Raw genomic sequence first — 18,521 nt, forward strand, 5'->3', positions numbered from 1 at the left:
ACCTTATATATCATGACTCGTATTCGCAAATATTACACTTATCGGTTTTTAGCCATGTTGAATGTAGTTCGTATGGTCCGCGGCAGGCGTCGCTTATCGACGTGATCTTCGTGAGACTTCAAACGTGAAGCATCAGTGCTGCCATTTTGAAAACTGCTTACACGGTGGCCAGATCGCTGTATCATTCCAATTTATATTAATTTGTCAGCTTCATCAGTGAGATTATTCCATACGACTTTGAATCAACGTGGAGTCGAGAAGAGTTGGAAAGACGACGGGATAAGGACTCGTCCGTTGCGCTGGTATTTACGTCATTACCGTCGCACAATTAAAACGTGCCAGGTCAGGCGGCTGGTGGGTTTTCAAAATAATTACATGTATTATACTGAGCGCATTTCCCCACATAATCCTCACTAAGGTTTCGGACAGCGCTACAAAATGGTGTCCACACTATATAGTGAATAGGGAGCGATTTCGGACACGGGGAAAACTTCCGGCTTGATTACGTCAGCATTCGAAAGAGGGCACGCGTGTTTTTTGATGACGTCGGTGACTTTGATTTCCGCTGTACGTTTTACTTCCGTCCTATGATATCTCGCACAGGTCTCGGCGAATCTCGTTTACGGCCGTTGCTTTGACTTCTGGACCGATGTGTTACAGAGCGCGTTTCAGACACTCATAACTTGCTATAGCAGTGACAATAGCTATCAGAGATGCATTCCTACATTTTATAAAATGAGAATTTAATGATAAATTGGCCTTCAGTTCCTCTTTAATTTCCGTCAGAAAGATGCAGTTGATTTGGTTCCTTCTCACAGTGCCACTTGCTCCTAATTACATTAGATGAGTGCTGTGGCTAAGCACGGTCTCAGTGATGTTCTGCTGAACATCAGGACGGAGTATGATCCTGGTTTTATAGAACACTTCTGTGAGGAAGAAATTAACATCGAGTGACCTTTAGGAAACATGACCAAATATTTTTGCTCTGCTTGAGGACCTGGATCCCAAAGAAGTCATACTTCTAGCACGCTGGCTTGTAAGCTCACCATGATTTGTATTCCTGTTAAAGCTGCTTCTGGTAAAATTGTCATCCCTTCTTCCTTTTCTATCCTCTGAGCTTCCATATTTTCCATCAAAAGTTATATTCCCGAAAATTATTTGCCATGTCTGCTGTTGTTGCTAATACTACTGTAGTAACAGTTTGGAACTAGGAAGTGGAACTTTACAGGGTGAGCAGAGTGTGAAATGTCCTGATGCAGCTATCAGAGATGTACGTGCACTCTTTAAACACTGCTCAAAAATCTATAGCAAACAGATTGAGAGTTCCACAGGGGTCACTGAAGTAACCAGAATGACGACATTAAGTGCTTTTTCAGTCAAATACATCACAGATTAAGCCAAAGTGAAATATCGGTCAAGGTGTGTGTGTGTGTGTGTGTATCCGAGAACTGTCTGACTGCAGAGAAGATTTTGCTGGAGAAACGATTTCCTGTATCAGTATTAGAACTAGCAAGGGACAGAGTCCATGCTGGAAAAGACTTCGTCATTTCAACCTCTGTGTGAGCTGATAATGTTATGGCTATGTTTAATTCCATTCCTGTTCTGTCTTTATGCTTTGCTGAATGTGTGAATTTATTAAACCAGTATAAAAAAAAAAAAAAACAACAATACACTTATTCTCCTTCATGCTATATACTTGTGTATATTCACAGACACGCTCAAGAACTCAAGTAGCACTTTGCCTCAATTTTTATTTTAACATGGAATTGAAGTAATTGGAAGAATTTCTATAGAATCAATCCAAAAAAAGTTGAGAAAAGACTGCATCCACCAACATACAGTTCACCACCAGCTTGCCTGCTGTACATCAGTAGCGTGGATTATCTGGTGAGAGATTCTCGCAGCTTCTCGTACATGAGCTGGTCCTGTATGGAATGAAGCAAAATGGAAACAAAACACTTCAATGTCTGCCTTTTACCATCTTTGAAAGCCATGTAATAAATGGAAGCTAGCTGGTGCTTCAGAGGCATCGAATGTCCGGACTGAGCCCATTATTAAAAAATGTTCTGTTTCCGGTCCACCGGCCGGGTGAGTGCCGTTTGTGCCGTTGAAAATTAAATTTTTTTTTTAACGCCGGTTTTTCGACATTTTTTTCAGGTTCGTAAATCTAAAATTGAACTTGACATTTCCGCATTCCCAGGGCTTTCCACTAAGGCTCATACTAGCCAGCCATGACAAATAAGTAGCCAGCCGGGGGGTAAACACAAAATAAACTCCTGTGCACGCAGTTCCCAGGATTAAATGCATTTTCCACAGACCATTTATTTATTCACTTTACTCAAATACAAAGTAAAATGGCAGTAAATCATCTTTCTTTTCTTGCGTATTGCATCATGAGGCGTTCCTGGCTTGTAAATCTCTTATTTTCGGTGCATGACACATTCACGCAGCTGAGCATGCTACGAATTAACAACGACAGCCTGCAGTGGGGGCTACACAATTACACACTCAGCCAACATTTCTCCATTTGTGTATGAAAATACACTCCAACCACTCAGTTTGGGTTCATTTACAGCCAACGGTGTCTTTTGATGCCAGCACGTAATTGAACGAGAGAAGACTGGTTTACCGGAGACAAAATAAGCGTCATCTCTGCTTCTGTTCCCTCTGACACACTACTGCCTCCGCCGAGTGCGCGCACACACACCGCATGTCGGGGCCGCGGATGAGTTACTCTCCCTTGATCAACGAAGTCGGCGGGGAATTTGTGGTTATTATCGGTACAAACAGCGCGAATCACAACTTAAATGAGTGCGGTTCAGTTTGACATTATTGTCAGTCCGTTAGATAAACATTTAATTTTATTAAAATCAAAAATTAATATTTAGAGCCTGTGGGCTACAAAAATAATAGTCATTAAAGTAGTCGGCTGGACTTAATTGTGTAGTCGGCTGTATGGCGGCAGCCGGCGCTTGTGGAAAGCCCTGCATTCTGCACAGAATACAGAATCGAATCAGCTCTGCGCATGCGCCGTGCGGCACAAAAAAATGGCAGCCACCATGAAGGAAGGAGATCCGGAGTTTTCAAACATTTGCTTAAGTGTGAAATCGCAAAATGGTATTCTAGCGAACAACAAAAATAGTAAAGATTCAGAAAAACAAATCATTCAGTGATCATTTTAATAGTGTAATTTCATCCGAACTAGGCCTAACGCTTGATTTAGAACTACAAAAAGTCCGTGTGTCGGACATTTTAAGTACCTTTGTAAAAGTTTTGCAAATGTTGCAATCAGCATTTAAAATGCTAACAAAGTTTTTGTACAAGTTTCAGTTGATTAAACTGTCATTTTATTAAATGTGTCTGCTTTTGTAATAAAGTACTGAAAGAAAAAGCAAACACAGCATTGCGATTTCTTATCCATCCATATAGTAAAAAAAAAATCCCTCCCTCCAGACTGAAAATTTTTTTGCTCACCCGGTGGACAGGAAACAGATTTTTTTTAAGGATGGCCTGAGATTATTTTATTTGCTTTTTTGAGAGAGGAACGAGAAAATGATTGCAGGCATTGCATCATCTCTTGCACAAATTCCACGTAGCACAAAGCTGTTTGTACTCTACCCAAGCAAACAGTACATAAATAGCAGTGCAAAAAAAAAAAAACACACAGTATACGCCACTCATGTGGCAGGGCAGTGTGGGAACTTTGGCTCGAAGAGAGAAAGGCTTAGCAACTTGCACTCCTGGGAACTGGACAAACTGGTTCACTGAGCACTTGATGAGCATCATGTCTGAAAAGAGCTCCACTAGTGCACTTCCCATGGACCTGGTTGCATCCCAGAAGGCCATGACTTTTGAAGCTAATAGGAGTCGGGGGAATAATTCTCTCTTCTGATCTAATGCCGAGTTACAGAAATGCACCTAATGCAGGATAAACATGTCTAGCAGACTAAAATGTAAGCGCGGACAAGCTGCTCTAGGTAGAGCTTGTGCTCCGGTATGCAATGTTTCGCAAAGCCGTCACCGAAGCAGTATATTTAAATAATATTGGCTGGCGTTGAGTGGTACATCAGATATATTCCATTCCATATAGCATGATACTGAACGAGTTGAACATCATGCTAGCTGAATGGAATATATCTGATATACCCTGAAAAAAAGCCAGCCATCATTATTTGTATTATTATAATAATAATACATACACATTCCTTTTGGGTGTTCAACGCCTCTTTCTAAATTCTCCGTATTTCACGGCCATGTTTATTTACAAATTGTCACAGTTGCTCACTAACACGGAAGTTTTACTTCTCCAATGCGTGACGCAATACATGTTCAGTTGATCGGGTTCAATAATCACATCAGTTTTTCATTGGCTAATCAGACACAAGGTACGCCACCACTCTTGTCGGAGCGGTTGGGGGCACTTAAGCCAGTTCTGCTGGTCCAGGGAATCGAACCAGCAACCTTTTGGTCCCAAAGCTGTTTCTCTAACCATTAAGCCATGTCTTCCCCTTTAATACATGTAGGATAAGTGATATGCTAACATTATTGCATGCTAAATGAAAGAAATCCACTAGAAAGGAAGAGAATACATCTTTTTATTCCATTGAAAGGTGTCCTGTACGTGTAATAGTTTTCAATAGTGAGATATCGGCTCTAATGCTCTCGTACCACATTAAGTGCACTCACCTTTTTGGACACGGATGGCCGCACCTTCTTGAAAGCCTCTTCAAAATTCTGCCTGCTGACCCGTATGTCTTTAATGGAGCTGGATGAGGATGTGTGCCCTGTGTCAAAGAAACATTCAGCAAAAAATGAACCATGTGCACCTGAGGACCAAACTATGCTAGCGATCCTAATTCATTATTGGCATTTCTGTGGACAGCACATAGGCTGCCAAATATAAAATGGAAAACCAGGGTATGCATTTTAAAGGTCACATATTATCCCCCTTTTCCATACGTTGACACGGTTCCCAGAGGTCTTAAAGTGCATATGACGGGTAAATTCAGGAGCAAGATCAATGTAATTCTCCTATTTTATATTAAACTTTGGTCAAATATCTGTAACATTCTGCATTCTGGGCGGCACGGTGGTGTAGTGGTTAGCGCTGTCGCCTCACAGCAAGAAGGTCCTGGGTTCGAGCCCCGGGGCCGGCGAGGGCCTTTCTGTGTGGAGTTTGCATGTTCTCCCCGTGTCCGCGTGGGTTTCCTCCGGGTGCGCCGGTTTCCCCCACAGTCCAAAGACATGCAGGTTAGGTTAACTGGTGACTCTAAATTGACCGTAGGTGTGAATGTGAGTGTGAATGGTTGTCTGTGTCTATGTGTCAGCCCTGTGATGACCTGGCGACTTGTCCAGGGTGTACCCCGCCTTTCGCCCGTAGTCAGTTGGGATAGGCTCCAGCTTGCCTGCGACCCTGTAGAACAGGATAAAGCGGCTACAGATAATGAGATGAGATTCTGCATTCTCTGCAATTTTTTTTACCTTGCGCAATACCAGAAAAACTCAGTTGAAATCAAGCCATTTGAGGTGAATTGGTCCGCCTCTGAAAAAACTTTGCATTTGGATTTCCCGGCAAACACTGATTTTCGTGACGTCGCGTGCGGGACACCTCCTTCTAAATCCTACGTCAGCGCTGGTTTGTTTATGAGAAAACGACCTGGTGGTTTTCGGCAAATTTCTTCAACATTATCGCGTAATTATTAAAATGGTTAACAGATGTATCGTAGGAGGGTGTAGCAACACCAATCTTGATGGGATTAGTACTCATCGTTTTCCAAAAGACCGGACAATGAGAGAGAAATGGGAGCGCTTGGTCTACACAGGCTGTGCACTGAAACCGTGCAAAGCTCGCGCAGCCTGCTGGCGCTTCCGCAGGTGACGTCACGAATCTGGCTCCAGACTCCCTCAGGATTTTTCCAGACGCGTTTTGTTATTTTATTTTTTTCTGCTGTAGACAGATGGCCTTGTGCAAAATTACCCTTCTGGATGAGTGTGTAAAGGGACATACTTTCATATAAAAAAAACAACACGAAATTGGTCCAGAATATGCCCTTTAATGAAATGTCTGTGACATGCTTTGGTCAAAATACCACAAGGATAAAGCACCGCAGTTCCCTTCTCACCCTGTATAAAATAGCCCTGTTCAAAACGGCCGATTTGTGAGTGCATGTTCCTTCACCCCACCCCCTTTTCCTCCAGCCAATCAAATGACACTTTCCTCATGACTTTTCATTCACAAAGGCATACGTCTGTGAAGGTTCTCAGTCATCCAGGTCATAGTAAAACCGTAGGCACTAAAGAAGGCAACTGGACTTGCTTGAAATCCTTGAAGACATTTCACCTCTCAGCCGAAAGGCTTCTTCAGTTCTGTCTGACAAGTGGGGAGTTCCAGGTATTTATCCTCTAGCGTACCAAAAGCAACCCTTAATGACTCTCTAGGCTATGAACATCGTTCACACCCGGCCCCCCCAGTGACCTACACCTCCAGGATGACTCAGCGACCCATGTGACCTCAATGACTCTCCATAGGGTTGCTTTTGGTCCACGAGAGGATAAATACCTGGAACTCCCCACTTGTCAGACAGAACTGAAGAAGCCTTTCGGATGGGAGGTGAAACGTCTTCAAGGATTTCAAGCAAGTCCCGTGGCCTTCTTTAGCACCTACGGATTCACGAAGGCAGTTCTCAAGCTACGACTAGAGATACTCAGATGAGGGGGCAGGATAAATGTAATGAGTTCCCATAGAAAAGGGAGACAAATCTGAACGGCTTGTTGAAGCATATGTTTTCTGAAATATGCAGCCCAAAAGAAACTGACTGGATTGTCTTATTTCAGAGTTTGTGGGTTGGTAGGTTCCAGATACCCAAATGTACAGTGGGGCAAAAAAGTATTTAGTCAGTCACCAATTGTGCAAGTTCTCCCACTTAAAAAGATGAGAGAGGCCTGTAATTTTCATCATAGGTACACTTCAACTATGAGAGACAGAATGAGAAAAAAAATCCAGAAAAATCACATTGATTTTTAAAGAATTTATTTGCAAATTATGATGGAAAATAAGTATTTGGTCAATAACAAAAGTTCATCTCAATACTTTGTTATATACCCTTTGTTGGCAATGACAGAGGTCAAATGTTTTCTGTAAGTCTTCACAAGGTTTTCACACACTGTTGCTGGAATTTTGGCCCATTCCTCCATGCAGATCTCCTCTAGAGCAGTGATGTTTTGGGGCTGTCGCTGGGCAACACGGACTTTCAACTCCCTCCAAAGATTTTCTATGGGGTTGAGATCTGGAGACTGGCTAGGCCACTCCAGGACCTTGAAATGCTTCTTACGAAGCCACTCCTTCGTTGCCCGGGCGGTGTGTTTGGGATCATTGTCATGCTGAAAGACCCAGACACGTTTCATCTTCAATGCCCTTGCTGATGGAAGGAGGTTTTCACTCAAACTCTCACGATACATGGCCCCATTCATTCTTTCCTTTACACGGATCAGTCGTCCTGGTCCCTTTGCAGAAAAACAGCCCCAAAGCATGATGTTTCCACCCCCATGCTTCACAGTAGGTATGGTGTTCTTTGGATGCAACTCAGCATTCTTTCTCCTCCAAACACGACAAGTTGAGTTTTTACCAAAAAGTTATATTTTGGTTTCACCTGACCATATGACATTCTCCCAATCCTCTTCTGGATCATCCAAATGCTCTCTCGCAAACTTCAGACGGGCCTGGACATGTACTGGCTTAAGCAGGGGGACACGTCTGGCACTGCAGGATTTGAGTCCCTGGTGGCGTAGTGTGTTACTGATGGTAGCCTTTGTTACTTTGGTCCCAGCTCTCTGCAGGTCATTCACTAGGTCCCCCCGTGTGGTTCTGGGGTTTTTGCTCACCGTTCTTGTGATCATTTTGACCCCACGGGGTGAGATCTTGCGTGGAGCCCCAGATCGAGGGAGATTATCAGTGGTCTTGTATGTCTTCCATTTTCTAATAATTGCTCCCACAGTTGATTTCTTCACACCAAGCTGCTTACCTATTGCAGATTCAGTCTTCCCAGCCTGGTGCAGGTCTACAATTTTGTTTCTGGTGTCCTTTGACAGCTCTTTGGTCTTGGCCATAGTGGAGTTTGGAGTGTGACTGTTTGAGGTTGAGGACAGGTGTCTTTTATACTGATAACGAGTTCAAACAGGTGCCATTAATACAGGTAACGAGTGGAGGACAGAGGAGCCTCTTAAAGAAGTTGTTACAGGTCTGTGAGAGCCAGAAATCTTGCTTGTTTGTAGGTGACCAAATACTTATTTTACCGAGGAATTTACCAATTAATTCATTAAAAATCTTACAATGTGATTTCCTGGATTCTTTCCCCCCATTCTTTCTCTTATAGTTGAAGTGTACCTATGATGAAAATTACAGGCCTCTCTCATCTTTTTAAGTGGAAGAACTTGCACAATTGGTGGCTGACTAAATACTTTTTTGCCCCACTGTATGTGCACAAGCACTGAAAAGGTGCTTTAAAAAAAACTTCGTGTTCTCTACGGGCGCTTTTAAAGTGGCGCACTGACACGTTATAATTCTGGCCTGCCGCCCTTCCCTTGGCCAAACCCCCCCAACTTCATCAGTATACACTAAATAAATCCTATTTGCTTTATTATCATTTTGTAACTGTTTAACACGCAGAAGACCATTAAACGAATGCATATGGGGCTACCTGAAGTGGCCACGCGATTGCAATAGAAAACCATCCGGCCGGCTGCGTACAGATTGTGACCCAGAGCTCTGCAGATTGAGGTCCATCCCTGCGTTACACTACACCGCACCACGTTACACTATACTGACACATAGTAACACTGGAAGCTGCAGCTAGCCAGCAGCTAAATAACTTTGCGGGTGTTTGTAGCGTCATTGTGCAACGGTTACGCTCATCTTTTCTGACCGTACACAGTTACAGTAATCATATAACAGCGCACACACTAGTTAAGTTCAGGTCTTTTATTTGACGTATCTGTGATTGTGTAGGCGAGAGCTGCATTTTCCCGTTGCTTCACTGTGGTTGTTTACTGCAGGACGTCCGGGTTCCTGGGTCAAAGGACCCGAACTACAGAGGCCGGGGTGGCTTTGTCGTGCCAGTCTCGGGCACGCGCACCAGCTCGTGCATGGATTGTAATGGTTTCACTCAATTAACATTATGTGTATTGTAAAAAAAATGTATGCATTTATTGTAATTGGGTATTTTGTTTATGCATGTAAGTTCATTTATTTTTCACACACAGAAAAAAAAATATAATTATTGATGCGTAACAGGCGCATCAGTCTCAACTGAAATGTCAAATGAGTCTCACACTGACAAAGAAATGTACAGGAAGAATGTGTTCATTTTTTGTAAAATGATTTTAACAATGATTTAGTATTTCCTATCCATTTATTGGGCAGTTTCATTGTCAAAAAAGCCCAAAGTCCGTCCCCCAAACTCCCGCCACCACCTTTTATTTTTGAAAAGTGGAGAACACTGTTATAGCACCACTTCTATTTGTAACTGTATATAATGCAGGAGTGGACGATTCAGTAGCACGGGCTGGAAAGACAGGTGGATTTTGTGTCCAGGCTATTTTTATTTTACATGCATCTGCCCAGCAGACAAACAGGTTCAAGAATCAGAAACCGAAAATAAAAACCCTACTTCCTACATGCTGGTGTATCAATAACTTGAAGTAAAGGTTTTCTGGAGGAGTTCAGTCTATCAGATCGTTTTGGAGAAATTCCAGCTCACTCTTCTTTACAACACTGCTTCAGTTCATTGATGTTTGAGGGCATTCATTTATGCACAGTGTTCTGAAGATCCCATAGTACCCGAGGCTTATATATCGCATGTTTCCAAATCCCACCACCTGCTGCACTACAAGCATCAGCCGAAGCACGATCTGGTTAACGGAAGTACGTTTTTGGTAGGATTATTTAACAGGCACCGATGACAGGCCGCTCACTGTGTATGTGGAAACACTGATAAAACAGAGCAAAATAAAGTGTTGCACAAGTCCGTCATACAACTCTCCTATCAGTTCAGTGTCTCAAGAGAAAATAAAAAGATACTATCATCACTACAGTGTCTTGCAAAAGTATTCATCCCCTTGGTGTTTGTCCTGTTTTCTCGCATTACAAGCTGGAATTAAAATGGATTTTTGGGGGGTTAGCACCATTTGATTTACACAACATGCCTACAACTTTAAAGGTGATTTTTTTTTAATTGTGACACAAACAATAAGATGAAAAAACAGAAATCTGCAGTGTGCGTATGTATTCACCCCCTTTCGTATGAAACCCCTAAATAAGAGCTGGTCCAACCAATTCACTTCATAAGTCACATAATTAGTTGATTAAGATCCACCTGTGTGCAATCAAAGTGTCACATGATCTGTCACATGATGTCTGTATAAATCAACCTGTTCTGGAAGGATCCTGACTCTGCAACATTACTAAGCAAGCAACATGAAAACCAAGGAGCTTCCAAACAGGTCAAAAACAAAGTTGTGGAGAAGTATAGATCAGGGTTGGGTCATTAAAAAATATCCCAAACTTTGAATATCCCAGGGAGCACCATTAAATCCATTATAGCAGAATGGAAAGAATATGGCACCACTACAAACCTGACAAGAGAAGGCCGCCCACCAAAACTCACAGACCAGGTAAGGAGGGCATTAATCAGAGATGCAACAAAGACACCAATGATAACACTGAAGGAGCTGCAAAGATCCACAGCGGAGATGGGAGTATCTGTCCATAGGACCACTTTTAGCTGTACACTCCACTTAAGAAAATAAATTTGCAGTTTGGCCAACAGCATGTGGCAGACTCCCCAAACACATGGAAGAAGATTCTCTGGTCAGATGAGACTAAAATTGATCTTTTTGGCCACCATGGGAAATGCCATGTGTGGCACAAACCCTGAGAACACCATCCCTACAGTGAAGCGTGGTGGTGGCAGCATCATGCTGTGGGGATATTTTTAATCTGCAGGGACAGGAAAGCTGGTCAGGACTGAAGGAAAGATGGATGGTACTAAATACAGGGCAACTCTGGAGGAAAACCTGTTTGAGTCAGCCAGAGGTTTGAGACTGGGACGAAAGTTCACGCTCCAGCAGGACAATGACCCTAAACATACTGCTAAAGCTACACTGGAGTGGTTTAATCAAAGCCCAGACCTCAATCCAATTGAGAATCTGTGGCACAACTTGAATATTGCTGTACACCAACGCAACCCATCTAACTTGGAGTTGGAGCAGTTTTGCCTTGAGGAATGGGGAAAAATCCCAGTGGCTGGATGTGCTAAGCTAATAGACATACCCCAAGAGACTTGCAGCTGTGATTGCAGCAAAAGGTGGCTCTACAAAGTTGCACGTGATGACAAATTTAAATGCAAAATCAAAAGAGTGATCGAGTTACAATCTAGATAACCAATGCAGGAAATGAGCGCGAACCATGATCAGGCTCACTATTGAATTTACTGCCATCCCTTTCTTTTTTCAATATGACCGATGTACTGTACAGCTGTTATGAAATTAAAAACTGTCAAACACGTTGCCTTTTCAATCTGAAATTAGCAAGGACTATTGACTGTTGTACACAAACATTTATCAGCAATTGAGTTTGAACACTGTCATTTGTTTTTGGATTATTCATCTTCATTAACTGTTTTTTGTCTAGTCTGAACTGCAGTTCATCAGAACTATTCTGGGAATACGGCACAAGGAGTGAGGCGGAAACACACCCGGAATGGGATGCAGTTCCCATTCACTCATTCATTCACTCACACTAGGAGCAATTTCAGTTAGCCAATGCACATGGAGGAAACTGGAGAACTCCAAGGAAATCCACGTGAACAAAGCAATAATATGTGAAATAGAGCCAATTCCAAATGCAAAATGTGTCTGAATTGGTACTTTCTAACTCATGTTTGAAAAGTCTGGATTTTTCTGCCAAATTGCTCGTCACTGACGAAGAATGCTGTGAAACCCAAGTACTACATTTTATACACTGACAGGTTGTAGTGTGTGTTGTTCCCCTCTCAATCCCAGATAACACGAGATCATTTCATATTCAACAAGAGTGCTCCAAGAGCACAATATCCCCGCTGGCGACTAGGCCATAACAATGGTAAAATTGAACAAAATTTCAATACGCATATTACCGACATATAACAAAGAATCCTGTCAAGTTTCATGAAATTCCTCCAAAAATTCTAAAAGGAGTTGATGTCAGAAGGTGAGCACTCTTCCTGGGACAGACGGACGGACATCGCGACGACATAATCCCCCTTCGGGCCTTTCGGCCAGCGGGGGATAAAAATTGTGAGGGAAGTTGATTTCAGAAAGCGAGCACACCTTGATGAAATCGCCAAAGTACAAGTTTGTTAATAATCAAGGGCATAACTCTGATAAAATTTGCCCAAATTAAACGGAATTTCATTATGCGTATAACTGTCATACAACAAAGCCTTTTGCCAAGTTTGGTGAAATTCCTCCACAAATTGTAAGAGGAGTTGATTTCAGAAGAACATACACCCTCACGAAATTGTCAAAATACAAGTTATTTAATCAAAGGTCAAAACTCTGGTAAAATTTTCACAAACGAAATTAAATCGCAATATGCACATTACCGTCATATAACAAGGCCTTTTGCCAAGCTTCGAGAAATTCGTCCAAAAATTGTGAGAGGACTTGATGTCAGAAGGCAAGCACACCATGAAATTGTGAAAGTACAAGTTTGTTAATCAAGGGCTGTAACTCTGGTAAAATGTGGCCGAATTGAACAAAATTACAATAGTAACGACATATAACAAAGAATCCTGCCAAGTTTTGTGAAATTCCTCCAAAAACTGTGAGAGGAGGTGATTTCAGAAGGTGAGCACCCTTTCCAGGACGGATGGACAGAAATCGCCACGACATAATCCCCCTTTGGGCCTTTCGGCCAGCGGGGGATAAAAATATAATGCTGAGATTTATCCTGTATTCTCTTACACATCGTTTCATATATACTGAGTCTTCACTGTGGTGCTGGTAACATAATAGTGAATAAAATCACACCAGTTTCACAAGAAATAATGAAGCAGCTCAAAGTCAATGGTATTAGGGCTGAGAATGACAGGCATGCTCTGTGCGAGACTGCATATCAATGTCATCATTGCCTTGGTTATAGAGACTATATATCACGGTTCTTAAAAAAAAAAAAGTTCTAGTTCACCCATAAAACACAAGTGAGATGGAATACGAGGTCAGTCCTGTCCCTGGCAATGAATGCTCGGCAACCTGTCATTTTTAGGATATCTGATTTAATTATTAGACTTTTATCTGACTATCATTAACTGATAGAAAAAAATTAACTGATTAGAAAAAAATGAGAAAATATCCAGGCTCTTAGGATAAGTAGCAACAGTGAGAATATCAAGCGAGATAACATCAGGATTCATATTATAGTGTGTAAATAACTGGGCCGATTCAGTTCTGTGCCAATTGCCGTAATCATGCTCATAAAATTCCACCCATTGTCAGAGATTTTATAGATTAGATTAGTTTATTTCTATAATATCCAATAAATGAAGGGTGGACAAAAAACATGAATAATACAGCTTTTACAAAAAAAAAAAAATCAAGCCAAGATGAGGAAATACGCACAAATAAAATAAAAGCATCAAGGGCTACAAATATGAATCTACAACAGTAGAATTTCACAGGATTTAAGGCTAGACAGCAAGCTATAACCTTAGGCCCTACTAATCAAAAGAAAACGCCGGGACCACGAGAAAGCCTACTAACACCTTTTCATGAAATTCGCACATACTTTACACACTTATTTTATCAGAGTTTTAAAAAAAAAAATCATGAATGTTCTAAAAGTTCATATCAGAATTCTCCGATCTGATATCTGCAGTCACTGGCCATTTACAAAGAATATGTTCTTCAGTTTGAACTGCACCACAAGGGCATAATTGTTCATCACGTGGAGTTCTAGCCCAGCAACCATCTCTACAGCAAGACTGCGAACTGAAAGGCGTAACCTAGTGGTTGCTATTCTCTCGTGCTCTGCAACGTCAGACGAGGTAAATACACCTGGCGAGGATAAGTCTGGATTCAAATCACAATACGTCTTATGCTTAGACCATTCTGACGTTGTAACAATGTTTGCGGCATGTTATATCCGCCATCACATCATCTACATCTAGTGCCCCTTTTCCACCAAAGCAGTTCCAGGGCTGGTTCGGGGCCAGTGCTTAGTTTGGAACCGGGTTTTCTGTTTCCACTGACAAAGAACTGGCTCCGGGGCCAGAAAAACCGGTTCCAGGCTAGCACCAACTCTTTGCTGGGCCAGAGGAAAGAACCGCTTACGTCAGCCGGGGGGGGGGGGGGGGGGGGGGGCGGAGTTGTTAAGACCAACAACAATAGCAAGACAGCGAAAGGTCGCCATTTTTAAGCAACGAGAAGCAGCAGCTGTACAAACGCGAAGTCATCCATTATTATTATTGCTGCTTCTTCTTCTCCGTGTTGTTGCTTTGATGTTCGTGCCAAGGTTTATCCAAACGCAGCGACGTAACTGACGTATACAGCGACGTAACTGATGTACACAGTGACGTAACTGATGTGGCTCCCCTTAGCACCACGAGCTATAGAAAAGCAAACTGGTTTTTAGCTGGCTCGCAAGTTGAACGAGTTGTGAACCAGCACCAGCACTGGCCCTGAACCAGCCCTGGAACTGATTTGGTGGAAAAGAGGTAAAGGAGACTCTGTAGGTACCTCGCACCAGACGTTTTAGCATCGCTACAAATCTTCCGTATGGTGTAAAACGGGTCATCAGGTAACCCGCTTCTGTAATTTATTCATCACTTTCGCTTGTAAGGAAGGATACTCCAGTTCTAAAAGAACCAGATCACTGGGTGATTCCCAAAAGAGCTTTCAAGGCTGTGTGATAGACAAGTTTTATTCTATTCATCTTAATTATATTTATTTCATTTTGTTTACTTTAATTGAATAGATTTTTATTAATTTAATATTAACTGTTATTCATTTTAATAAATTTTACTTTTTACCCTGCCCGGGACGGAGTCCACCAGGGGGCGAGGTATTGTTTTCGGTGGGGTTTCTTTGTTTGTTTGTTTGTGTTAACAATATTACGGAAAAACAGCTGGACCAATCTTCATAAAACTTTCAGGATAGATGTGCATTGGTCTCAAATAGAAACGCCAACATTTTAAGGGTCATCCAGTCAGGGTCACCAAAAAGGTCAAAATCGTTTTTTTTTAATGATCTCTTCCTTCATATTCATTCAGATGTGTTCTGAACGGCCGAGAGCAGTACGGCGTGTTCTGAACGGCCGAGAGCAGTACGGCGTGTTCTGAACGGCCGAGAGCAGTACGGCGTGTTCTGAACGGCCGAGAGCAGTACGGCGTGTTCTGAACGGCCGAGAGCAGTACGGCGTGTTCTGAACGGCCGAGAGCAGTACGGCGTGTTCTGAACGGCCGAGAGCAGTACGGCGTGTTCTGAACGGCCGAGAGCAGTACGGCGTGTTCTGAACGGCCGAGAGCAGTACGGCGTGTTCTGAACGGCCGAGAGCAGTACGGCGTGTTCTGAACGGCCGAGAGCAGTACGGCGAGTTCTGAACGGCCGAGAGCAGTACGGCGTGTTCTGAACGGCCGAGAGCAGTACGGCGTGTTCTGAACGGCCGAGAGCAGTACGGCATGTTCTAAATGGCCGAGAGCAGCACAGCGAGTTCTGAATGGCTGAAAACAGTATGGTGAGTTCTGAATGGCTGAAAGCAGTATGGTGAGTTCTGAATGGCTGAAAGCAGTACGGTATGCGAAGGAGAATCAGAACCATGTTTATTGGCCAAGTATGTTCACACACACGGGTCATACCAAAGACCATCATAAAAATGGTACCTACTGCCGTCTGGTAAGGAACGCTGCAATACAGATGCGAGTGGGGAGTCAAACTCTCACGCTTACCAGAGGACTAGCCCCCCACTGTAACCCTAGCTATGTAATAGGCGAGAGGCCGAGGGCTACGGAAACGGAGATCGGCGCCACCCTGTGCGCCACATGGCGTAGGAAGGGACTTTGATGCTCACACACAAGGTCAAGGTCACCAAAAAGGTCAAAATCATTTTTTTTTGCAATATCTTCCTTCATATTTATCGTAAGTGCTAGCGGGCGAGGTTTGTTTGGCCTGGCAACACTTGTTAATTTTATATCCTTTTTAAAATTCATAAATACGACGGTTTACACTGTCAATTTACAATTAAAAATCTAAATAACCATCGCTGATGGTTATCCTCATCTCATCTCATCATCTCTAGCCGCTTTATCCTGTTCTACAGGGTCGCAGGCAAGCTGGAGCCTATCCCAGCTGACTATGGGCGAAAGGCGGGGTACACCCTGGACAAGTCGCCAGGTCATCACAGGGCTGACACAGACACAGACAACCATTCGCACCTACGGTCAATTTAGAGTCACCAGTTAACCTAACCTGCATGTCTTTGGACTGTGGGGGAAACCGGAGCACCTGGAGGAAACCCACGCGGACACAGGGAGAACATGCAAACTCCACACAGAAAGGCCCTCGCCGGCCACGGGGCTCGAACCCAGGACCTTCTTGCTGTGAGGCGACAGTGCTAACCACTACACCATAGTGCCGCCCTCTGATGGTTATCCTATACATTATAATTCATAAACGTACATATAAACCTTTATTTTTTAACTTAAAGAAACTATCCTTTTTCTACTCAGTAAGAACCCCCTCCCCCATACACTGCAGACATGATCAAAAATATTGAAACGTGACTGGTCAACGTTTCTTGTTACCTAAGGTGTGTCCCGTTTGATTTACTGTTTAAACAATTAAAAGCTCAGAATGTTTACTCTTAGTTTGAGCCCTGGGTTTGCCTGCAAAGGCTGCATTAGTTGTTAAAAAGCATAAACCAACATGAAGAACGGAGAGCTGTCTCCGGGTGAAAGCAAGCCATTTTGAAGCTGAGAAAAGAGGGGAAAAAATATGAGGAAATGGACGCTGAAATTCTGACCAATTGGCTGATCCATCATATTCATCTTTTGATTGCAAACTCAAAGGTCTTTAATGTATAGGGGGAAGAAAGAAAGAAAGAAAGAAAAGGAAAAAAAAAAGAGAAAGGCCTTGCAGTTCCAATACTTTTGGAGTGGACTGTGTATTGTTGAAATAATACAACTGTAGATCCACAGATGCAAGAAAATGTTTGAAAATCAAACCAAATCAGTAACCTTATTAAAAAAATAATAATAATTATAGTTGTGGGCGTGTGTTCCTTGTGTGGAGCGCTGCTGTAGTGTGGCATGCTGCTGTGTTTACCTGGGTGTGCAAGAGCTGTTTGAGAGTAGAGGTGGGCTCTTAAAGCATTAACAGAAGCCTCTCTAACTAGTGCAGACAAGTCTGCCCCCCTACACACAAACACCGAGAGAGAGACAGACAGACAGACAGACAGCATGATGAAAACATTATAAAACCACTAAAACTAACATCAGTGAAAATCAGTCAACCTCAATAAATCATTTATTGTCATAATCCTTAGCAATAAAATTGAATAGCTGCAATAAAAACACCCAACGTGCAAATCAAGTTTCTTGATATACAGGAGACTGAAACATTTTACATTCAATAAATATAGCAACTGTATTTAAGTTTAAAAAGTACATAATAAACTCTCTCATCCATTCTGTAACAGCTTCAGCCTTATTCTTTCATGTCTTGTGATACTCACGTGAAACCGTCACACTGTTCGTCATGGGCAATTTCCTCCAAGTTCACATCGAACTCCAGACGAGGCTTAGTTCCGCCCTGTGGCGATTCCACAGATTATTTATGACTTACTTGCAATGCAGTTCACGGTACCGCTCTGTACAAGTGGATTATTGCAGCAGTCATGTTGAACAAATAAACTCACCTTAGTAATAGTGAGTAATATGGCGTGTCTGTCTTCTGGTGGAGGCAAACCCACGTACAGCGTTTTGTCCAAACGGCCTGGTCGTAGAACCGCTGGATCGAGGATATCTGAACCAGAACAAACAAAAAGTTATCAGGTAGCACTGGAAAAGACAAAAATGTGTGCGAAATGGTTTGCTGGCTCTTTTACCTGGCCGGTTGGTGGCAGCCATGATGAAAACCTGGCGGCGTGTCTCCAACCCGTCCATCTCGGTCAGCAACTGGTTCACCACACGCACACTGGCTCCAGACTGAACATGCGAATAAAACGCATACAATCACGTCCTCAGTCAGCTGAAGAAGTATTCAATCAACATCCACACTGCTACACAGATGATTTCAGAAATGAAGAATTCACTGTAAACTTGTTCACTGTTAAATTCACTGTTATTCAGAAAAGTTTCAAAAATGTTTCTATAACAAATTATTTGGAAAAAAAAACAATAAGGAAGACACAAGTAATGGGTCCCACTACATACTCATCAGCTGTGTGTGAAAAATATGCATTTTTTTACCCTCTCAAGGGCTTGTTGCATATT

At 42.6% G+C, this 18,521-nt stretch overlaps 1 protein-coding gene across 4 annotated transcripts in view; it reads right to left on the bottom strand.

Moving 5' to 3' along the window:
- Positions 1–1,734: 1,734 nt before the first annotated feature.
- The window catches only part of nvl (nuclear VCP like), a 131,612-nt gene continuing 114,825 nt past the window's right edge, over positions 1,735–18,521 (bottom strand). For all 4 annotated transcript variants that reach the window (XM_060916860.1, XM_060916859.1, XM_060916858.1 and 1 more), the window contains 6 exons: positions 18,134–18,233; positions 17,945–18,051; positions 17,762–17,838; positions 17,353–17,441; positions 4,687–4,784; positions 1,735–1,925 (listed from right to left, as the gene is read on the bottom strand). In XM_060916860.1, coding sequence (XP_060772843.1) covers positions 1,881–1,925; positions 4,687–4,784; positions 17,353–17,441; positions 17,762–17,838; positions 17,945–18,051; positions 18,134–18,233 — 516 coding nt within the window. In that variant the 3' untranslated portion in view covers positions 1,735–1,880. The remainder of the gene's footprint in view (positions 1,926–4,686; positions 4,785–17,352; positions 17,442–17,761; positions 17,839–17,944; positions 18,052–18,133; positions 18,234–18,521) is intronic.

Source organism: Neoarius graeffei, chromosome 3 (assembly GCF_027579695.1).
Source record: "Neoarius graeffei isolate fNeoGra1 chromosome 3, fNeoGra1.pri, whole genome shotgun sequence".
In the NCBI taxonomy this organism is placed as follows: domain Eukaryota; kingdom Metazoa; phylum Chordata; class Actinopteri; order Siluriformes; family Ariidae; genus Neoarius; species Neoarius graeffei.